The sequence below is a fragment of the Apostichopus japonicus genome, chromosome 9 (assembly GCF_037975245.1).
Source record: "Apostichopus japonicus isolate 1M-3 chromosome 9, ASM3797524v1, whole genome shotgun sequence".
Classification (NCBI taxonomy): Eukaryota; Metazoa; Echinodermata; class Holothuroidea; order Aspidochirotida; family Stichopodidae; genus Apostichopus; species Apostichopus japonicus.
Window position 1 is genome coordinate 34567329 of NC_092569.1, and position 24819 is coordinate 34592147.

A 24819-nucleotide genomic window follows, 5' to 3' on the forward strand; every position below is an offset into this window, starting at 1 on the left:
GACCCCTAATACACTTCCTATGTCAGCAACGAAGCAGTTGTGGCGGCACGTCACTCCGTCCCCTTGGTAGTTTTGATTACAGTAGCATTTACGGACACCGCTCCTCTCAGTACAGGTTGCGTGACTACTACACTGGTAACTTTCATGTACAAGCCGGCTGTTCCTACAAGTTGATTTTCGTGTACATCTTGAATTGATGTAAAAGTGGCCCTCCTGTTTTAAGATATTCAGCAAAAAGAAAACCAACAACTAATAAATGAATTATGCATTTGCGGTTGTCATATTGAAATGTACTGGATTTCAACGATGGGTGGCCACGTGATTCCCGACTAAACGTAATACATCCCTCGACTGAAAGATTTTACTGTATTGGCGACAAAAAACTGGGTCTATAGCCCCTACACAACCACGATGCGCACGCTACTCGGTTATCTGTAAATGCAACGTAATTATCGACAAGTATAAATAGTAAAGGTTTGCTTCTAATTATATGGACAATGATTTAAAAAAAACCATTACAAAATGACCTAAAAGAACCGTACTGACCCCTAATACACTTCCTTTGTCGGCAACGAAGCAGTTGTGGGTGCACGTCACTCCGTCCCCTTGGTAATTTGGATTGCAGTAACATTTACGGACACCGTTAATCTCAGAACAGGTTGCGTAACTACTACACTGGTAACTCTCATCCACGAGCCGACTGTTCCTACAAGTTGATTTTTGTGTACATCTTGAATTGATGTAAAAGTGGCCCTCCTAATTTAAGATATTCAGCGAAAAGAAAAACATCAACATCAACTTATAACCGAAATAAACAGAATGTGTCAGGCTTATCAGTGCATGCACACCCGTAGGAGTGGCCTCGTGATTCCCGACTAAACGTAATATATCCCTTGACTGACAATTTTGACTGGACTGGCGACAAAAACAAATGGGTCAATGGCCCCTGCCCAACCACGACGAGCGCGTCACTCGGATAACTGTAAATGTAAAATGAATATTGACAAGTATAAAGAGTAAAGGTTTGCTTCTAATTATATGGACAATAATTAAGAACGAAGCATTATAAAAAGGGCATGAAAGAACCGAACTGACCCCTAACACACTTCCTATGTCAGCAACGAAGCAGTTGTGGGTGCACGTCACTCCGTCCCCTTGGTAGTTTTGATTACAGTAGCATTTACGGACACCGTTCCTCTCAGCACAGGTTGCGTGACCACTACACTGGTAACTCGCCTCTATAATCTGGTTATTTTGGCAAGTTGATCTTCGTGTACATCCTGAATTGATGTAAAAATCGCCAACCTGATTTAAGATATTCATCAAGTAAGAAACAACAAATAAACAAATTATAAATTTGCGGTTGTCACAGTGAAATGTATATGATTTCAACGGTGGGTGGCCAATGATAAATCCCCTCGAATGATCTAGGTATGGATAAGAACCTTTCGAAAAATATATGAGGTCTCTCAAGCCAACTCCGATGAATGGGCGTAGGAATCCGCCTTAAAATTTGTAGCCACAAATATTGCATTCAACCACTTATCACGACTATATATTAGCCATACAAATGAATCTAACCGCAAGACTGTGAAAAAAGTATCCATGAATTTTTGTGTCAGGCTTATAAGTGCATGCACACCCGTAGGAGTGGTCTCGTGATTCCCGAATCAACGTAATATATCCCTCGACTGACAGTTTTGAGAGGACTGTCGACAAAAACAAATGGGTCAATGGCCCTGCCCAACCACGATGCGAACGCCACTCAGATATCTGTACTGTAATGTGATTATCGACAAGTATAATAAGTAAAGGTTTCCTTCTAATTATATGTACAAGATTAAGAACAAAGCATTATAAAAATGACCTGAAGGACCGTACTGACCCCTAATACACTTCCTATGTCAGCAACGAAGCAGTTGTGGCGGCACGTAACTCCGTCCCCTTGGTAGTTTTGATTACAGTAGCATTTACGGACACCGCTCCTCTCAGTGCAGGTTGCGTGACTACTACACTGGTAACTTTCATGTACAAGCCGGCTGTTCCTACAAGTTGATTTTCGTGTACATCTTGAATTGATGTAAAAGTGGCCCTCCTGTTTTAAGATATTCAGCAAAAAGAAAACCAACAACTAATAAATGAATTATGCATTTGCGGTTGTCATATTGAAATGTACTGGATTTCAACGATGGGTGGCCACGTGATTCCCGACTAAACGTAATACATCCCTCGACTGAAAGATTTTACTGTATTGGCGACAAAAAACTGGGTCTATAGCCCCTACACAACCACGATGCGCACGCTACTCGGTTATCTGTAAATGCAACGTAATTATCGACAAGTATAAATAGTAAAGGTTTGCTTCTAATTATATGGACAATGATTTAAAAAAAACCATTACAAAATGACCTAAAAGAACCGTACTGACCCCTAATACACTTCCTTTGTCGGCAACGAAGCAGTTGTGGGTGCACGTCACTCCGTCCCCTTGGTAATTTGGATTGCAGTAACATTTACGGACACCGTTAATCTCAGAACAGGTTGCGTAACTACTACACTGGTAACTCTCATCCACGAGCCGACTGTTCCTACAAGTTGATTTTTGTGTACATCTTGAATTGATGTAAAAGTGGCCCTCCTAATTTAAGATATTCAGCGAAAAGAAAAACATCAACATCAACTCATAACCGAAATAAACAGAATGTGTCAGGCTTATCAGTGCATGCACACCCGTAGGAGTGGCCTCGTGATTCCCGACTAAACGTAATATATCCCTTGACTGACAGTTTTGACTGGACTGGCGACAAAAACAAATGGGTCAATGGCCCCTGCCCAACCACAATGCGCGCGTCACTCGGATAACTGTAAATTTAAAATGAATATTGACAAGTATAAAGAGTAAAGGTTTGCTTCTAATTATATGGACAATAATTAAGAACGAAGCATTATAAAAAGGGCATGAAAGAACCGAACTGACCCCTAACACACTTCCTATGTCAGCAACGAAGCAGTTGTGGGTGCACGTCACTCCGTCCCCTTGGTAGTTTTGATTACAGTAGCATTTACGGACACCGTTCCTCTCAGCACAGGTTGCGTGAGCACTACACTGGTAACTCGCCTCTATAATCTGGTTATTTTGGCAAGTTGATCTTCGTGTACATCCTGAATTGATGTAAAAATCGCCAACCTGATTTAAGATATTCATCAAGTAAGAAACAACAAATAAACAAATTATAAATTTGCGGTTGTCACAGTGAAATGTATATGATTTCAACGGTGGGTGGCCAATGATAAATCCCCTCGAATGATCTAGGTATGGATAAGAACCTTTTCGAAAAATATATGAGGTCTCTCAAGCCAACTCCGATGAATGGGCGTAGGAATCCGCCTTAAAATTTGTAGCCACAAATATTGCATTCAACCACTTATCACGACTATATATTAGCCATACAAATGAATCTAACCGCAAGACTGTGAAAAAAGTATCCATGAATTTTTGTGTCAGGCTTATAAGTGCATGCACACCCGTAGGAGTGGTCTCGTGATTCCCGAATCAACGTAATATATCCCTCGACTGACAGTTTTGAGAGGACTGTCGACAAAAACAAATGGGTCAATGGCCCTGCCCAACCACGATGCGAACGCCACTCAGATATCTGTACTGTAATGTGATTATCGACAAGTATAATAAGTAAAGGTTTCCTTCTAATTATATGTACAAGATTAAGAACAAAGCATTATAAAAATGACCTGAAGGACCGTACTGACCCCTAATACACTTCCTATGTCAGCAACGAAGCAGTTGTGGCGGCACGTAACTCCGTCCCCTTGGTAGTTTTGATTACAGTAGCATTTACGGACACCGCTCCTCTCAGTGCAGGTTGCGTGACTACTACACTGGTAACTTTCATGTACAAGCCGGCTGTTCCTACAAGTTGATTTTCGTGTACATCTTGAATTGATGTAAAAGTGGCCCTCCTGTTTTAAGATATTCAGCAAAAAGAAAACCAACAACTAATAAATGAATTATGCATTTGCGGTTGTCATATTGAAATGTACTGGATTTCAACGATGGGTGGCCACGTGATTCCCGACTAAACGTAATACATCCCTCGACTGAAAGATTTTACTGTATTGGCGACAAAAAACTGGGTCTATAGCCCCTACACAACCACGATGCGCACGCTACTCGGTTATCTGTAAATGCAACGTAATTATCGACAAGTATAAATAGTAAAGGTTTGCTTCTAATTATATGGACAATGATTTAAAAAAACCCATTACAAAATGACCTAAAAGAACCGTACTGACCCCTAATACACTTCCTTTGTCGGCAACGAAGCAGTTGTGGGTGCACGTCACTCCGTCCCCTTGGTAATTTGGATTGCAGTAACATTTACGGACACCGTTAATCTCAGAACAGGTTGCGTAACTACTACACTGGTAACTCTCATCCACGAGCCGACTGTTCCTACAAGTTGATTTTTGTGTACATCTTGAATTGATGTAAAAGTGGCCCTCCTAATTTAAGATATTCAGCGAAAAGAAAAACATCAACATCAACTCATAACCGAAATAAACAGAATGTGTCAGGCTTATCAGTGCATGCACACCCGTAGGAGTGGCCTCGTGATTCCCGACTAAACGTAATATATCCCTTGACTGACAGTTTTGACTGGACTGGCGACAAAAACAAATGGGTCAATGGCCCCTGCCCAACCACAATGCGCGCGTCACTCGGATAACTGTAAATTTAAAATGAATATTGACAAGTATAAAGAGTAAAGGTTTGCTTCTAATTATATGGACAATAATTAAGAACGAAGCATTATAAAAAGGGCATGAAAGAACCGAACTGACCCATAACACACTTCCTATGTCAGCAACGAAGCAGTTGTGGGTGCACGTCACTCCGTCCCCTTGGTAGTTTTGATTACAGTAGCATTTACGGACACCGTTCCTCTCAGCACAGGTTGCGTGAGCACTACACTGGTAACTCGCCTCTATAATCTGGTTATTTTGGCAAGTTGATCTTCGTGTACATCCTGAATTGATGTAAAAATCGCCAACCTGATTTAAGATATTCATCAAGTAAGAAACAACAAATAAACAAATTATAAATTTGCGGTTGTCACAGTGAAATGTATATGATTTCAACGGTGGGTGGCCAATGATAAATCCCCTCGAATGATCTAGGTATGGATAAGAACCTTTTCGAAAAATATATGAGGTCTCTCAAGCCAACTCCGATGAATGGGCGTAGGAATCCGCCTTAAAATTTGTAGCCACAAATATTGCATTCAACCACTTATCACGACTATATATTAGCCATACAAATGAATCTAACCGCAAGACTGTGAAAAAAGTATCCATGAATTTTTGTGTCAGGCTTATAAGTGCATGCACACCCGTAGGAGTGGTCTCGTGATTCCCGAATCAACGTAATATATCCCTCGACTGACAGTTTTGAGAGGACTGTCGACAAAAACAAATGGGTCAATGGCCCTGCCCAACCACGATGCGAACGCCACTCAGATATCTGTACTGTAATGTGATTATCGACAAGTATAATAAGTAAAGGTTTCCTTCTAATTATATGTACAAGATTAAGAACAAAGCATTATAAAAATGACCTGAAGGACCGTACTGACCCCTAATACACTTCCTATGTCAGCAACGAAGCAGTTGTGGCGGCACGTAACTCCGTCCCCTTGGTAGTTTTGATTACAGTAGCATTTACGGACACCGCTCCTCTCAGTGCAGGTTGCGTGACTACTACACTGGTAACTTTCATGTACAAGCCGGCTGTTCCTACAAGTTGATTTTCGTGTACATCTTGAATTGATGTAAAAGTGGCCCTCCTGTTTTAAGATATTCAGCAAAAAGAAAACCAACAACTAATAAATGAATTATGCATTTGCGGTTGTCATATTGAAATGTACTGGATTTCAACGATGGGTGGCCACGTGATTCCCGACTAAACGTAATACATCCCTCGACTGAAAGATTTTACTGTATTGGCGACAAAAAACTGGGTCTATAGCCCCTACACAACCACGATGCGCACGCTACTCGGTTATCTGTAAATGCAACGTAATTATCGACAAGTATAAATAGTAAAGGTTTGCTTCTAATTATATGGACAATGATTTAAAAAAAACCATTACAAAATGACCTAAAAGAACCGTACTGACCCCTAATACACTTCCTTTGTCGGCAACGAAGCAGTTGTGGGTGCACGTCACTCCGTCCCCTTGGTAATTTGGATTGCAGTAACATTTACGGACACCGTTAATCTCAGAACAGGTTGCGTAACTACTACACTGGTAACTCTCATCCACGAGCCGACTGTTCCTACAAGTTGATTTTTGTGTACATCTTGAATTGATGTAAAAGTGGCCCTCCTAATTTAAGATATTCAGCGAAAAGAAAAACATCAACATCAACTCATAACCGAAATAAACAGAATGTGTCAGGCTTATCAGTGCATGCACACCCGTAGGAGTGGCCTCGTGATTCCCGACTAAACGTAATATATCCCTTGACTGACAGTTTTGACTGGACTGGCGACAAAAACAAATGGGTCAATGGCCCCTGCCCAACCACAATGCGCGCGTCACTCGGATAACTGTAAATTTAAAATGAATATTGACAAGTATAAAGAGTAAAGGTTTGCTTCTAATTATATGGACAATAATTAAGAACGAAGCATTATAAAAAGGGCATGAAAGAACCGAACTGACCCCTAACACACTTCCTATGTCAGCAACGAAGCAGTTGTGGGTGCACGTCACTCCGTCCCCTTGGTAGTTTTGATTACAGTAGCATTTACGGACACCGTTCCTCTCAGCACAGGTTGCGTGAGCACTACACTGGTAACTCGCCTCTATAATCTGGTTATTTTGGCAAGTTGATCTTCGTGTACATCCTGAATTGATGTAAAACTCGCCAACCTGATTTAAGATATTCATCAAGTAAGAAACAACAAATAAACAAATTATAAATTTGCGGTTGTCACAGTGAAATGTATATGATTTCAACGGTGGGTGGCCAATGATAAATCCCCTCGAATGATCTAGGTATGGATATGAACCTTTTCGAAAAATGTATGAGGTTTTTCAAGCCAACTCCGATGAATGGGCGTAGGAATCCGCCTTAAAAATTGTAGCCACAAATATTGCATTCAACCACTTATCACGACTATATATGAGGCATACAAATGAATCTAACCGCAAGACTGTGAACAAAAGTATCCATGAATTTTTGTGTCAGGCTTATAAGTGCATGCACACCCGTAGGAGTGGTCTCGTGATTCCCAAATCAACGTAATATATCCCTCGACTGACAGTTTTGAGAGGACTGTCGACAAAAACAAATGGGTCAATGGCCCTGCCCAACCACGATGCGAACGCCACTCAGATATCTGTACTGTAATGTGATTATCGACAAGTATAATAAGAAAAGATTTCCTTCTAATTACATGTACAAGATTAAGAACAAAGCATTATAAAAATGACCTGAAGGACCGTACTGACCCCTAATACACTTCCTATGTCAGCAACGAAGCAGTTGTGGCGGCACGTAACTCCGTCCCCTTGGTAGTTTTGATTACAGTAGCATTTACGGACACCGCTCCTCTCAGTACAGGTTGCGTGACTACTACACTGGTAACTTTCATGTACAAGCCGGCTGTTCCTACAAGTTGATTTTCGTGTACATCTTGAATTGATGTAAAAGTGGCCCTCCTGTTTTAAGATATTCAGCAAAAAGAAAAACAACAACTAATAAATGAATTGTGCATTTGCGGTTGTCATATTGAAATGTACTGGATTTCAACGATGGGTGGCCACGTGATTCCCGACTAAACGTAATACATTCCTCGACTGAAAGATTTTACTGTATTGGCGACAAAAAAACTGGGTCTATAGCCCCTACACAACCACGATGCGAACGCTACTCGGTTATCTGTAAATGCAATGTAATTATCGACAAGTATAAAAATGTAAAGGTTTGCTTCTAATTATATGGACAATGATTAAAAAAAAACCATTACAAAATGACCTAAAAGAACCGTACTGACCCCTAATACACTTCCTTTGTCGGCAACGAAGCAGTTGTGGGTGCACGTCACTCCGTCCCCTTGGTAGTTTGGATTGCAGTAACATTTACGGACACCGTTAATCTCAGAACAGGTTGCGTAACTACTACACTGGTAACTCTCATCCACGAGCCGGCTGTTCCTACAAGTTGATTTTTGTGTACATCTTGAATTGATGTAAAAGTGGCCCTCCTAATTTATGATATTCAGCGAAAAGAAAAACATTAACTTATAACCGAATTATACATTTGCGATTGTCATAGTGAACTAAACAGAATTTCAACGATGGGTGGCCACGTGATTCATGACTAAACGTAATAAACATACAATAATTCCAACCGCAAGACTGTGAAAAAAGTACCCATGAAATTTTATATCACGCTTATAAGTGCATGCACACCCGTAGAAGTGGTCTCGTGATTCCCAAATCAACGTAATATATCCCTCGACTGACAGTTTTGAGAGGACTGTCGACAAAAACAAATGGGTCAATGGCCCTGCCCAACCACGATGCGAACGCCACTCAGATATCTGTACTGTAATGTGATTATCGACAAGTATAATAAGAAAAGGTTTCCTTCTAATTATATGTACAAGATTAAGAACAAAGCATTATAAAAATGACCTGAAGGACCGTACTGACCCCTAATACACTTCGTATGTCAGCAACGAAGCAGTTGTGGCGGCACGTAACTCCGTCCCCTTGGTAGTTTTGATTACAGTAGCATTTACGGACACCGCTCCTCTCAGCACAGGTTGCGTGAACACTACACTGGTAACTCGCCTCTATAATATGGTTGTTTTGGCAAGTTGATCTTCGTGTACATCCTGAATTGATGTAAAAATCGCCAACCTGATTTCAGATATTCAGCGAAAAGAAACAACAAATAAACAAATTATGAATTTGAAATGTATAGGATTTTAACGGTAGGTGGCCAAAGATTTGTTCCCCTCGAATGATCTAGGTACGGGTATGAACCTTTATGAAAGTTTTATGAGTTCTTTGAAGCCAACTCCTATATAGGGGGCGTAGGGATCCGCCTTAACAAAAAGTAGCTGCAAATATTGCATTCAACGGCCTATCGCAACTATACATTAGGCATACAAATAAATCTAACCGCAATACTGTGATAAAAAAGTATCCATAAATTTTTGTGTCAGGCTTATCAGTGCATGCACACCCGTAGGAGTGGCCTCGTGATTCCTGACTAAACGTAATATATCCCTTGACTGACAGTTTTGACTGGACTGGCGACAAAAACAAATGGGTCAATGGCCCCTGCCCAACCACGATGCGCGCGTCACTCAGATATCTGTAAATGTAAAATGAATATTGACAAGTATAAAGAGTAAAGGTTTGCTTCTAATTATATGGACAATAATTAAGAACGAAGCATTATAAAAAGGGCATGAAAGAACCGTACTGACCCCTAACACACTTCCTATGTCAGCAACGAAGCAGTTGTGGCGACACGTCACTCCGTCCCCTTGGTAGTTTTGATTACAGTAGCATTTACGGACACCGTTCCTCTCAGCACAGGTTGCGTGAACACTACACTGGTAACTCGCCTCTATAATCTGGTTATTTTGGCAAGTTGATCTTCGTGTACATCCTGAATTGATGTAAAACTCGCCAACCTGATTTAAGATATTCATCAAGTAAGAAACAACAAATAAACAAATTATAAATTTGCGGTTGTCACAGTGAAATGTATATGATTTCAACGGTGGGTGGCCAATGATAAATCCCCTCGAATGATCTAGGTATGGATATGAACCTTTTCGAAAAATGTATGAGGTTTTTCAAGCCAACTCCGATGAATGGGCGTAGGAATCCGCCTTAAAAATTGTAGCCACAAATATTGCATTCAACCACTTATCACGACTATATATGAGGCATACAAATGAATCTAACCGCAAGACTGTGAACAAAAGTATACATGAATTTTTGTGTCAGGCTTATAAGTGCATGCACACCCGTAGAAGTGGTCTCGTGATTCCCAAATCAACGTAATATATCCCTCGACTGACAGTTTTGAGAGGACTGTCGACAAAAACAAATGGGTCAATGGCCCTGCCCAACCACGATGCGAACGCCACTCAGATATCTGTACTGTAATGTGATTATCGACAAGTATAATAAGAAAAGGTTTCCTTCTAATTATATGTACAAGATTAAGAACAAAGCATTATAAAAATGACCTGAAGGACCGTACTGACCCCTAATACACTTCGTATGTCAGCAACGAAGCAGTTGTGGCGGCACGTAACTCCGTCCCCTTGGTAGTTTTGATTACAGTAGCATTTACGGACACCGCTCCTCTCAGCACAGGTTGCGTGAACACTACACTGGTAACTCGCCTCTATAATATGGTTGTTTTGGCAAGTTGATCTTCGTGTACATCCTGAATTGATGTAAAAATCGCCAACCTGATTTCAGATATTCAGCGAAAAGAAACAACAAATAAACAAATTATGAATTTGAAATGTATAGGATTTTAACGGTAGGTGGCCAAAGATTTGTTCCCCTCGAATGATCTAGGTACGGGTATGAACCTTTATGAAAGTTTTATGAGTTCTTTGAAGCCAACTCCTATATAGGGGGCGTAGGGATCCGCCTTAACAAAAAGTAGCTGCAAATATTGCATTCAACGGCCTATCGCAACTATACATTAGGCATACAAATAAATCTAACCGCAATACTGTGATAAAAAAGTATCCATAAATTTTTGTGTCAGGCTTATCAGTGCATGCACACCCGTAGGAGTGGCCTCGTGATTCCTGACTAAACGTAATATATCCCTTGACTGACAGTTTTGACTGGACTGGCGACAAAAACAAATGGGTCAATGGCCCCTGCCCAACCACGATGCGCGCGTCACTCAGATATCTGTAAATGTAAAATGAATATTGACAAGTATAAAGAGTAAAGGTTTGCTTCTAATTATATGGACAATAATTAAGAACGAAGCATTATAAAAAGGGCATGAAAGAACCGTACTGACCCCTAACACACTTCCTATGTCAGCAACGAAGCAGTTGTGGCGACACGTCACTCCGTCCCCTTGGTAGTTTTGATTACAGTAGCATTTACGGACACCGTTCCTCTCAGCACAGGTTGCGTGAACACTACACTGGTAACTCGCCTCTATAATCTGGTTATTTTGGCAAGTTGATCTTCGTGTACATCCTGAATTGATGTAAAACTCGCCAACCTGATTTAAGATATTCATCAAGTAAGAAACAACAAATAAACAAATTATAAATTTGCGGTTGTCACAGTGAAATGTATATGATTTCAACGGTGGGTGGCCAATGATAAATCCCCTCGAATGATCTAGGTATGGATATGAACCTTTTCGAAAAATGTATGAGGTTTTTCAAGCCAACTCCGATGAATGGGCGTAGGAATCCGCCTTAAAAATTGTAGCCACAAATATTGCATTCAACCACTTATCACGACTATATATGAGGCATACAAATGAATCTAACCGCAAGACTGTGAACAAAAGTATACATGAATTTTTGTGTCAGGCTTATAAGTGCATGCACACCCGTAGGAGTGGTCTCGTGATTCCCAAATCAACGTAATATATCCCTCGACTGACAGTTTTGAGAGGACTGTCGACAAAAACAAATGGGTCAATGGCCCTGCCCAACCACGATGCGAACGCCACTCAGATATCTGTACTGTAATGTGATTATCGACAAGTATAATAAGAAAAGATTTCCTTCTAATTACATGTACAAGATTAAGAACAAAGCATTATAAAAATGACCTGAAGGACCGTACTGACCCCTAATACACTTCCTATGTCAGCAACGAAGCAGTTGTGGCGGCACGTAACTCCGTCCCCTTGGTAGTTTTGATTACAGTAGCATTTACGGACACCGCTCCTCTCAGCACAGGTTGCGTGAACACTGCACTGGTAACTCGCCTCTATAATATGGTTGTTTTGGCAAATTGATCTTCGTGTACATCCTGAATTGATGTAAAAATCGCCAACCTGATTTCAGATATTCAGCGAAAAGAAACAACAAATAAACAAATTATGAATTTGAAATGTACAGGATTTTAACGGTAGGTGGCCAAAGATTTGTTCCCCTCGAATGATCTAGGTACGGGTATGAACCTTTATGAAAGTTTTATGAGTTCTTTGAAGCCAACTCCTATATAGGAGGCGTAGGGATCCGCCTTAACAAAAAGTAGCTGCAAATATTGCATTCAACGGCCTATCGCAACTATACATTAGGCATACAAATAAATCTAACCGCAATACTGTGATAAAAAAGTATCCATAAATTTTTGTGTCAGGCTTATCAGTGCATGCACACCCGTAGGAGTGGCCTCGTGATTCCTGACTAAACGTAATATATCCCTTGACTGACAGTTTTGACTGGACTGGCGACAAAAACAAATGGGTCAATGGCCCCTGCCCAACCACGATGCGCGCGTCACTCAGATATCTGTAAATGTAAAATGAATATTGACAAGTATAAAGAGTAAAGGTTTGCTTCTAATTATATAGACAATAATTAAGAACGAAACATTATAAAAAGGGCATGAAAGAACCGTACTGACCGCTAACACACTTCCTATGTCAGCAACGAAGCAGTTGTGGCGACACGTCACTCCGTCCCCTTGGTAGTTTGGATTGCAGTAACATTTACGGACACTGTTCCTCTCAGCACAGGTTGCGTGAACACTACACTGGTAACTCGCCTCTATAATCTGGTTGTTTTGACAAGTTGATCTTCGTGTACATCCTGAATTGATGTAAAAATCGCCAACCTGATTTAATATATTCAGCGAAAAGAAACATCAGATTAACAAAATGATGAAATTGCCGTTGTCACAGTGAAATGTACAGGATTGTAACGGTGGGTGGCCAATGATTTATTCCCCTGAATGATCTAGGTACGGGTATGGATCTTTATGAAAGTTTTGTGAAGTCTTTGAAGCCAACTCCGATGAGGAGGCCGCGGGGTCCGCCCTGAAAGGTAGCTGCAAATATTGCATTAAAACGGCCTATTGCGACTTTAAATTAGGCCTACAATTAGATTCTAGCCGCAAAATTATCGTTAGTTGTATCCATGCATTTTAGTGTAAGGTTTATAAGGGAATGGACATATGTGGGTATAGCCTTTTGCTTCCTGAGTATATGTAAGTAAAATATTTGATTCTTATTATATGGGAAAAATCATTAAAAGCAAAACACTTAAAATGTAAGAACCGTACTGACCATTAATACACCTCCTTTGTCAGCAACGAAGCAGTTGCATTGGTTGAGAGGGATGCATTTTTCTTGGTGTCTCAGATATTCACCGACGCAAACACATTGCTCTGATTTTGTGCGAGAGGTAGCCGAGATGCAAGTATTAGGGTGGTCACAAGTCCTCTCACATGTCTCATTGCTAAAAATCTCATTAGCTGGACACCATTCAAGGATTGTTTCTAGAGAACAGGAAAGAAAAAATGAAAATAATAGTAACCTTATACAGTCACGACATATATTACATGTGGCATAGAATAGTTTGTCGTCATTACTTAAATACGTGGTTGTCAGAAGGTTAAAGGAAAGCAACATACACTCAGAAGCTGCTCGAATAAATGTAGAACATTTTAAATAGGTAGTGGCCGTTCCGTAGTCACATTAATGTTACTATTTATTCTGATAACGAGATAAAACACCATCATTTGTTGTGCAATTAGTCTGAACCAGGTAGTCATGGTTTGTTTCTGTTTCAGAGTTCTCTAGGTGTAAGTATACTGCTTTCTGACAACAATGGTAATTAATAACAACATCAAAATTCTTCCGTTGGTTGTTCTGATCAAACTGGGAGACGAACCTGGTTTAATTGTAAACGTTATGTTGTACTAACGTTAGGAACGGTTCTTTGTTCAGAGCCATGGTCGGTGTTGAGTACGAAGCAGTCTTGTAGTGAGTGCGTAATCACACTTTAGCTAATGAAGGCATTTTGGAATTCTAGTATGGATACTAATGCAAGATTAAGTGTTTGAACTCGCACTAGAAGCTTGTACTTGCACTCATATCATATCATATTCTACTTGCTACGATATGTATTGTAGCGCCGTTGTACTCGCTGATATACTATAAGTATACTCGTACTATATATATTGTAGCAGTTTCTTCAAAACATATTTGACATGCCAAGTTTACTTCCAAAAGATCCTTTCGTTTTCAGAATAAACCTTTCATTTTCTGCGCGTTTACGTTTGACATTTAATAAATGATCACGATTTTTATGATTTTTTTGACTTTATATTTAATAATGTAAAAGACACTTACCATCTGATATTTCGAATGTTCCTAAACTAGATATATAATAATCCCCCCATTCATCTGAGATACGAAACTCGTCGTATGTTACATAGTAAGTTTCTCCAGCAACGTTCTCAAAGTCCATTCGCAGTTGGTATCGCTTTTGATTTGTTAAGACGGCAATTTTCTCATTTCCGATCCAAAAGTCACTCCCTAGAAAGCCAAAGCCATTTCTGAAGTCTTTCCAACTTCTACTAAAATTTACAGAATCCGATCTTCGTCGCTGTAATACCTTCAAAGAATATCAAAGAAGTTAACTAGGACGTGATTGAATTATTATTATTTGTTCCCTACTGCAATGCGATATGTTGCTAACAACTATTACACAGAAATACTTTTATATTTCTAACTTCAGTTTGTAGTTTGGGCTAGATGTTTACAGTTCCCTTGGAAGAAGAACTGCACTGTACCTAAATACAATCTGTACTTAAATTCCACAATATTAAAAATAATTGATTCAAACTTTCGTTTCGATAAAAAAGCGAGATTCTATTTGAAATAACGACTTTGTATTACATCGCTTTATATTGCTGCAATCAAAATCTGAAGTAAATTTGTACAAAACTATTTAAACTTGAAAAGAAAACATCAAGTAATCAGCCATACCGTCCATCCACCAGTATCAAGATCATTGTTACAGTAAGCCTCAAACGGTCCCGGATAGCCATCTGGTTTAATAAGATACACTCCAGATGTATTGTGGGTAGAGGAACATGCATTCGATACTTCTTTGCAATCTCTCGGATACGCAGGTTGTTGAAAAACAAAGTATGAAGAACCTGGATGGAAAGTAAAACAAGGTTATCATTTTATTGTAACTGAAAAAATAAGTTTAGCTAACGAAAATATCGCCTAAGATGCTTTATCTCAATTGCCTCTCTCCACCCAGGGGTTAAATGGGTACATGTGAGGTAACTTGTCATTGGACGCAGTATATAACTGCAGCCGTCTGGAGTGATTGTCTCTGGGACAGGTTATCATTGAACATGGGACGCGTTTGTAAAGCTCTTTGAAACCTATCGCTGATAAAAAGCGCTACATGAATCGAATATTATTATGATTATAAGATTCTTTAGCTAATTGTAAGAGAGCTGGTGTCGTTACTAAGACAATTAAGGCATCAGTTTAAATATCAAATAGTACTCAACTACCATATATTCGAAGATATCACGACTAAAATTAAATGAGGTAATTGTTATTTAATTCTCAGATGTAACTGTTTTGAAGCATTATATGTGACTAGTTGTCAGCCAATAATGGAAAGTCAAAGACCAAGTATCTTGAGTTTCTTTTTCATCAAGCTTCCGTAGTTATCAATCATATCCAAGTGAGATCAAAAGACTCACGTAAACAGGCCAATCCCATTTGTTGTACCTAAGAAATATCATGTAGCACGTAGGATATGAAAAGATCGAAGGTATACTACTCAGAGGAAATCAACCTCGAAATAGATATTTGGAAATAGTGACACGATTGAAATACAAAACGTCAAGAGCGACCATTTAAAGGCTAACATTTCCAGCCATTCAAGTTGTCCAACTGAGGTGTTAATGTTTATAATACATAAGTGATATACCTTACAGAAGTTACTTCTTATAATAAGAAAAATCATATGATATAAATAATACACATACCTGAAGATCTTCCCTCGGTACTGACGATTATCTGTGTAATAAAAGACATTTACTGAATACATTACAAGACATACAGAGTATTGCAGTCAACAAAAAGCAGGATCAGATTAAATCTAATGTTAATAAAACCAGTTTGAGGGAAAGAAAGAACCTTTCGCAAACTGGTCTAATATATGTTAGTTTAAGAGTAAAGTCGATTTATACTTTGGTAAAGTTTCCGGATCACCACTTTAAAGATGTTTTTCTTTTGTCTATATCCATATCTACTTTACAGGTCAATGATGACTTACAGCGTACAACTTTCTTCCAGGAAACATTAGATTACTGGCATTTTCCGGTTTTACAGCTACTCTGGCACATGATACGTACGTGAAGGACAAAGGCAATAGCCGGCTGCTTCCTTAAACACCTTTGTTGCTTAATGCAGACAGATGTTCTTTGTTCAAGTTATATTTTGACATTAGAACATTTCAGACACGAGTTGTAACGCATTTGTGTTTAACAGTCCTTAAGAACACGTAGGGATCATTAACATCGTCCCAGCTATTCTTGTTGGACTAAGATTACCGTGTCTTGATACTTACCGTGCACAATGAAACTCTGAGTTTTGAAAGGTGTCATTTTACTTTTAAGGTAAGTTCATAGCCTTAGATTTGTATATCTTACTAACCAAACAATTGTAGCAGCGCTGTAGAACCTCAGCTAAGCTTCTATTTGAAATCATTGTTTCTAGTATTGTGCCGATATCGCCAATATCGGACCTGTTTGATATCCAATATTTCAATCTCAATATCGGCCCCATACCGATACCGATTTTTTTTTAAAAGCCAGAATGGATGTCAAATCGCACTTTCAGTCATACTTTAATACATGAGGTATCAGAATTATCATCGGCTATCGTAAAATATTGCACAACTCACAAACAGTAACCAATTGATAAATCTCTTGTGCCTATTCTATAACACTAACCCTAACCTCTTTTTAACTGAATGATCATAGTCCCCAACAAGATGATATGCAAGAAACTGTGTGCTAGCATTTTGTCCTTGGAGAAACACAAGTCCATTCTTCCTGTCACTTCTGTTGAACGATTCTCTACTCTGTTTGACCCACCACTTTCACAATTTAAGCTGCAAGTCTTTAACAAATTATCGTCACATAGAGCCACGAATTTCTTAGCAAATTTTTTTAAAAGATGACATCGAGTAAAACTGACTTCATATAGAAAAGACATAAGCGTATCCTAGCTAAGAACTTTCACTACTCTTAGTGATTAACAGAACCAAAACCACAATATTTTATTTATTTATTTTAGCTTCCGTAAAAATTATATCCTACCATTTGCCGGCTATACTGACAACTAAGCCTAGCCAAAATTAGCAAGTTCCTCGTCGTAGAATTATTCGTTAAACAACCGGAAACAAATTGTGATACACAAACTTGATTCTCGAAATACGATCTTTTCAACAGTCACTTATGTTCTAACAAAATGCATCCATGCAGCTTCTTAGAAGATACACAATTTTTGGAATGATTCAGTAGAGGGTGACCACTTGTTATAACATGTATTCTCAGCTGAGGACTTAGAAGCACTGTTCAACTTAGTGTGGTAAGCTACTCCTGTAGTTATACATATAGTCACATAGACTGGTGAAATTTACTTGAAAGCGCTACAAAGACTGCTATGTACGTAACGTCCAGTGGCCCCTGACTGGTATGCTTACAGATCGTTATATCATTAAATCGGTATGTATTTTTTTCAGAACTTGTGTCATGCTTGTTTGACCAGCTAGAACAGATTAATAAATCACCGCAAGAAACAAGAAGTGGCTTTTGTTGTGGGAAAAAAATGTTCGATATTGGTTTGCCGTTATTGTCAATGAGGCTTAATCCTACGGATATGCCGCCAATATTGCAAATATCGGCCGATCCCGATATCACAAACGATTATCGGGGCAACACTAGTTTTGATTGGCACTAGATCAGTTTATCCCATTTGTTTGTTCGAATGATAAAAGTCATAGTCGGGATAACGATGTCAATTCCTTCCTCCTATCTCCTTTTCTTCTTGCCTTATGCTCCTTATTATAGCAGACATAGGGCGTTATAATGTTAGGAAGTTGAATTTCTTCAAAGCGAAAATAATGTCACGAACTTACTTTTTGCAATAGATCGTTGTACTTATTGCTAGGAATAAAATATGCTCCATTGCAAAGGCAAAGAACCAACAGCATTGCACTTCGTAGTTTATGTTCATACAATGATAGAACGAAAACAACACAAAAATGATTCCTCTGATAAACCTGCTAAATGTTGTGGATATTACGTTTGAACTGTGCTGACCCAAAATTGCTCACGAAAATGGTACACATACCATAATAGAACGTCCTAAAACTTCTTACAATCACAGCAAGACGATAAAGAGCAGAAATCGGAATTGGCTCCAACAATATAAGTCATTCTCACACGTATTACACACACACAAACTGTGAAAAGGGTCAAATTGGAAATCTGTTGTCCTTTTACAGAGAATAACATCGAACTAGATTGGACTTGATCAAGTCTCCCACTGGCGGAATTATCCCACAATGACGGAAGTTAAGATGGAAGACATTTGGCTACTCACATCAAAACGCATGCTGGTCATGAATACTGAAATATTGCGAAACAAATAACATGATCATTGCATATGATTGTGGCCCATATTTCATTATAAGTGAAATCTTTACAGAAGCCCCTGTTTTGAACGCTCACATGACGACAAAAATATTCTTCCTGTACATGTTTGGTTCACCGCCATTCAAACTGTTATCTACCATGCAAAATGTAAAACAACCTTAGTAACGCTACCTCGACAAATCTACGTGGTGCAGTAAGAAGAATCGACGTTTAGCATTAAAATTGTATCTTTTATAACATGATAATCATGATGATGATAAAAATTGCAAGAAATAAAGAATGTCAACAGAAAGGACAAAATAAAAAGAGGAAGTTAAGGAAGACACGAGGAATTTAATCTTTTTTTCTTTCAGACCAAGTCATTCATGACTCAAATTCCATAACGTGATATTGCTCTGCCATAGTGGATAATATTTTAACAAATACTCGGCTTTAAATTTGTAAAAGTATGAAAGATTGGAAGCAGCTTAAACAAACACATGTATTTTTGTTTGTTAATTCCAAATAGTAACGACATAGACATGTTAGAACAGTCGAGCATATGACAGTTCACATTTTATGAAATGACGATGTTATCTGTCAAGACAAAAACATATTGTATAGCATTCCCAGTAGTGAATTTATACAATTCTCTAAATAAACCAGAGAACAAGCTTTAGATCAATATGAATAATAGAAGAATATGGCTCTTGGATACATAAAATAGTATCACACTATCTAAAGTCATGAAAAAAATTAAAATCTACATTTTATAGTTTGCTGTTGCCAACAGAGTAAAGTGCACAGTATAATAATATCTCCACAAAAAGATTGATGCGGCCAAGGCGATTTGTTTGGGATATAGCCAAAGTTTTGTTGTCGTCGATAATGTTATTCAGGAAGCACAGACGGTGTTCGACGTCATTGTTTTATCTGTATGAAAAATTGTGTTTATTAACCAAACACTGAGTATGTTTGTTCCTTTGAATACAGTGCTCGTTCGAAAGAGCCACAAATTATGATATAAAGGAATTTAATTAGATATCCTTCAACATATAAAGCGAATTATTACCATACAGTGAGTAATGATAAATGTTATGATTATAATATTTTCTAGTTTTTGCAACGTGTTAGAAAAGAGACCTTTAAATACAGTGTAATGTATTTTATGTTGTTTAATTTCTTAAAGTCTATCATCGATGGTTTTGTTAAGTATTGGGAGAGTTTCCTTTGTATACTGAATTATATTACATGTTACGAAGCGTTACGTTTTGTACTACACCGAATAGCCACATCAGAAAGGGGGGTGTAAGTCCACTGATTGAGGGCAGCGAAGAGCGAGAGTATGGGTGGGGAGCGGTGACTACTCTCATCGCATACATATTATAGATTGAGTACATTTCAGTGGTCGTATTATAAGTAGTCTGGTCATTAAGTATGAAAGACGACATGCATGAGAATATCTTCGCGTTGGTTTTACATTAAATTACTGTTTTCAAATTGAGACTATTAAACGTTACAAGAACGTTTACATTATCGCCACGACTTAAATGAACACATTGTGTGGAAATCAAAATAAACTACGGTATTTGTGGTTAAAGAATTAAAAGATAACTTAAAGGATCATGAATATCTGTCTTTCTCGTAGTAGTCTATTTCCAGATAATACGCTAACACCTAATACACTATTTCGCATAGTTTTAGTTAATATATGAATTAGATATTTAGTTCTTTGCATGGTGAACTAGCCTTAAATATTCCAATATTTGACAGAAAACATCACTTTGGATTGTCATTAGAATGTTGGTGAACTGGATTGTGTCAAAAGGCTTTTTTTTTTAATAAAGATGAAATGTAATTTAAATTTGGTGATAATTTTCTCACTCCAATTATGTTGTATTACTTGTTCTCTGTTTTTTTTTACTGTTATAGATTATTTCTAAGTAAATAAAGAAAGACAAACAAAAAACAACAAAGCTATAAATTGAAAAGTATAAATATTTAAAAGACAATCAACTAGAATAAGAATCAGTTTATTTTTAAAAGTTATAGAAACGTTCTCTGCATCTGCACTGAGTTATACCGCTAGTAATATCGGCCTTTAGTGTTATTCGTATGATCGGGTGAAATTTTAGATTTGCCTGTCACACCTTGTCCAGAATGCAGCCTAAATTTGGAGCTATAATGTCAAAAAAACTGAATAAATGGAAGAAAAAAATACAATTCCTTCGTGCATTTGTCTTTATTTAATAAGGCATTTATGCAGCTTTTGATTTTTCTTATTTTTAGTCTGGATTGATTACACAAAGACTAATGAAACATTACTACGATTTTATTTTGAGTATGATTTTATAACGTCTTTTCCATTGGAAAGAGACTTTCAATCCTTTTAATCTTCTAGTTTATTCAAAATACAGATTTTGTAATAACAATATTAATTTTAAATACTACTCTCACAATAATATTGGTTGAAATTATTATCACTAAATCGCTAATGATTGCTAGACGTCAACGTCGTTGCACATTTTTAATTACATTTTACATTTTTCGTTGCACGTTAATTAGAAATACACAGTGAAACAAGTCGCACACATTCGACAAACAATGCAATAATTTATAAGTGTTTCATTTTAACTCACAAGAATAAAAAAGAAGTAAAAACAGCTCATTGTTCATAGAAGTACGTTAAACGAAAAGGTATTTTATCGTTTCTTAAATATATGTATTGAATGCCATATGAGCATATCAGGGATGTGGACATTTTCTGTTACTGTTTTAGTTAGCTAACGATATCTAAATATATCTCAATTAAGTTTCCCATTCGGAATCATAATCTTCTTTTTTCCTTTTAATTTCCCTCTTATGTTGGCAATGTGATATGACATTAGGTATGAGTCGGTATCAAGGAGTTACCTTTGGTCAAGTTATATTATTTCTCGACATAATCATTAAGGAATCAGCCTCATTTAACTGTCACTTTAAGAAAAAATCGACAAAGTTTTTCTTTACAAACTTTATCATTTCAAATAAAATAAAGGAACATGTCTTACATTTGTTCTGCTCTAATATCCTTCATATTTAAAATAACGGAATATTGGGATTATATTTCTTTGGAATCTCTTACAATATATAGCGCAACTGTAGGAAATGAGAAACATAAAAAGAGAGAAAAATGAGAAGCTAGCCACTTAAACCGCCGGAGACATTTTCATGATCGCGTATCATACCATGCTTTAATGTAAGCAATTTAAAACCAGAACGTACTGCATGAAAAATAACAAATGTTATGTTTGTGGAAGTATTTTATCTTTGATAATTCGTTCTGCGATAAATCCGTGTAACCTAAGTTTTCTATTTTCAGCATTACTTTAAGTTTCCATAAATTAGTTTTAAATTATATTGACGTGTACACCAGTTGGATTTATTGTTATTCAACTTTGTTCCATGAATAATATGATATTTTCAAAATACATTTCAAAGTACCTTTATTTTTGTTGAAGATTGTTTTTTCAAACTTTGACACACATATAACGATATCTATTAAAGAGATCTCTATGAGCATGTAAAGGAAGTAAATATTTACGTGCTCTTTAGAAATTTATATCTGAAACTTTCGTGTTTGGATGATAGTTCAAACAATATAATCAAACGTACAACTGAGCATTTCTTCTAATTTGATTAAACCTGAACAACAGTTTAAAGTTATAGATTTCTAATTTAAAGGATGTACCTTGTCATTATAGTTTTGTTCACTGTAGTTACCCAATTAAGCATCTTTGTGATTGGATTATCACATAGAAATTGTTTTGTTTTAGATTAGTTAACGCACATGTTGCTTTAATGTATTCATCAGGATAACTTGGACAAAGACGAGCAATAAAATGTCTGTTCGGAAATCATATCAAAATAACAGAGCTGACAAAGGAAGTTGCCTTTACGCAGATGAAAACCAAGTTATTCGTATGTAGTTTATATCGAAAAAATAAAAGCAAGGCATTATAATAAATATAAAAAAAAACATTGAAAACATTTAACTATACAAAGCTTACCGAATAACGCTCTGTTTCAAAAGGGAATCTCATGATTGGATTTTTAACAAGAAAAACTGTTTTTTTTTAAGTTATTGTATAGTGTTTTAGTTATCGCTGAAATAAATGAATTTCTTGTTTTTAGTTATCGTACTCGTAGCCAATATTATGGAGTATACATTTATGAACTAGAATGATTTACATTTGAATTTAAGCTCACTAATTTTTAATATCAATTCAGTGTTGTAACGTGTTGGTATGGATCTGTGAGAGGTAGGGTTGGCTATTGGAGGGAAACCTTGTGAACAGATGTGCTGTAAAGGATATGTTTGGAACGATATACTCATAAGTTTGAAAAAAGGATTACTTTTTCCTGGCCATATCACGAAACTTGATTGACTTTGAAAAATTGGTGTGTAACGAAAACACGTTTGAGATGTATGAATGAGCTTTTCTTCTAAGTATTTTACATGTGAGCAAATTTTAAAGAATACTGTATATAAGCAAAGAAGAACCGATTAGAGCTAATCTTTTGTTTTTATTCCAATATATGTGGTTAAATTAAAAGACGTTTCGTTATTTTGATCGAAACACTGCTGTCTTTTCGCGAAGTTAAAAATTCTGAGTATTTCTAATTGAAGGCCTTCAAACTGTAATTTATCAGGAATTTTTATCGATATTTTACTATTATTTCGAAGACGCTAACTCTTCACTTTTCACATAATTTAATATTAACAGAGTTAGCTCAACAACACATTGATGCAACTTATGTTATTTTTTCGAAACAGAAAATATTTCAATGGAGTAAAATATAAAATATATTAAACAATGGAAAGACTTACCATTTCTGTTCCAAACGAGTTCCATATCGTCAAAACAGTCAAACAAACTTTGAAACAATTCTCCATGATTTCGAGTTTGTATAAATGACATGCAAAAATATATTCGATGAAGTGCAAGATGGCAAATGACACAGGGTCTCTATTTAGGGGTTACCAACACCCTATTGAAATGACCGTAGTAGTATGGATGTCCATTAATGCCATCATTTTATTTGAAATATGATTTGGTGAAGAGCTTATACAAATGTGCTGCACATCTATAGTATTATTGGCTTGTGTGTAAAGAAGACCATTCGACATGCGCAATCCAATTTAATAAAATTTACAGCTATATATATCTTGAACTTCAGTCAATAGTCCAGTAAGCTTCATTTGCATAATTTTGGATTGTCCTTGTTCCGATAAATACAGCATACCACCTACTGTATGCTTATTGACTATCGTGCCTCTAGTTCCAACGACAGCAACGGTATTGCAATTCAATCAATGTAAATGTATTTGGTTTTAAACGAATATTAATAATAATGATCACTTTTAATCTACAATACATTTAGTGTGGTTTATGTTAAAGTTATGTAGTTGTGTGCCAAACGACGTCAATGCTAGTAGGAATGTTGATTTACTTGTTCTGGTTAAGCTGCTTTTACCGATATTTTAAGAAACATGTATGAGTAATTATTTTAGCTAAGTTACTTCGCTTTTGGTTGGAAGGCAAAATTAAAGCAGTATCGAAAGGACAGGAAGTGATACTACTAATAAGCACTATATAACATGCATGAACTAGTACAATACATCTTATATACCGTGAAATTTACGGTATGATCCATTCTACACTATCAATATGTATGTACAAATATCTAATTAACACAGTTTGGAACATTCGAAGTTGGTCAGTGGTACGCTATATGAACAATACTTCCTTGTTTTATGATGCCTGCATCACATCCTGTTTGCGGAATCGAGTATTCTCACATCTGATTGAATAAACATTTTAGCTGTTACACTGGGCTTTGACTAATTTGTTTATAGACTGTAAGAATTACATCAATAATGACTGTAAATTATAAGGAAAAATATTTTTCATTTATATAAGATATTTAATCAAGGAGCATGTTTTGACCTATGGAAAGGTAGGTTGGATATTAGATTTTTTCTTTGATACAAATTTTTAAATGAGATGTATATCTGTTAACCAGCAGAGGTGTAGCTAGAGAT

The 24819-nt window shown here is 37.1% G+C and overlaps 1 protein-coding gene across 1 annotated transcript in view; it reads right to left on the bottom strand.

The window, feature by feature from the left end:
• The window catches only part of LOC139973667 (zonadhesin-like), a 29792-nt gene extending 6107 nt beyond the window's left edge, over positions 1-23685 (bottom strand). The window contains exons 1-20 of the mRNA XM_071980492.1: positions 23605-23685; positions 16077-16107; positions 15049-15221; positions 14410-14674; positions 13342-13553; positions 12681-12890; positions 11896-12105; positions 8081-8290; positions 7536-7745; positions 6744-6953; positions 6195-6404; positions 5652-5861; positions 4861-5070; positions 4312-4521; positions 3769-3978; positions 2978-3187; positions 2429-2638; positions 1886-2095; positions 547-756; positions 4-213 (exon numbers count right to left, since the gene is read on the bottom strand). Of these exons, the coding sequence (XP_071836593.1) occupies positions 4-213; positions 547-756; positions 1886-2095; positions 2429-2638; positions 2978-3187; positions 3769-3978; positions 4312-4521; positions 4861-5070; positions 5652-5861; positions 6195-6404; positions 6744-6953; positions 7536-7745; positions 8081-8290; positions 11896-12105; positions 12681-12890; positions 13342-13553; positions 14410-14674; positions 15049-15221; positions 16077-16107; positions 23605-23670 (3897 nt within the window). The 5' untranslated portion in view covers positions 23671-23685. The remainder of the gene's footprint in view (positions 1-3; positions 214-546; positions 757-1885; positions 2096-2428; positions 2639-2977; positions 3188-3768; positions 3979-4311; positions 4522-4860; positions 5071-5651; positions 5862-6194; positions 6405-6743; positions 6954-7535; positions 7746-8080; positions 8291-11895; positions 12106-12680; positions 12891-13341; positions 13554-14409; positions 14675-15048; positions 15222-16076; positions 16108-23604) is intronic.
• Between the last annotated feature and the right edge of the window lie 1134 nt (positions 23686-24819).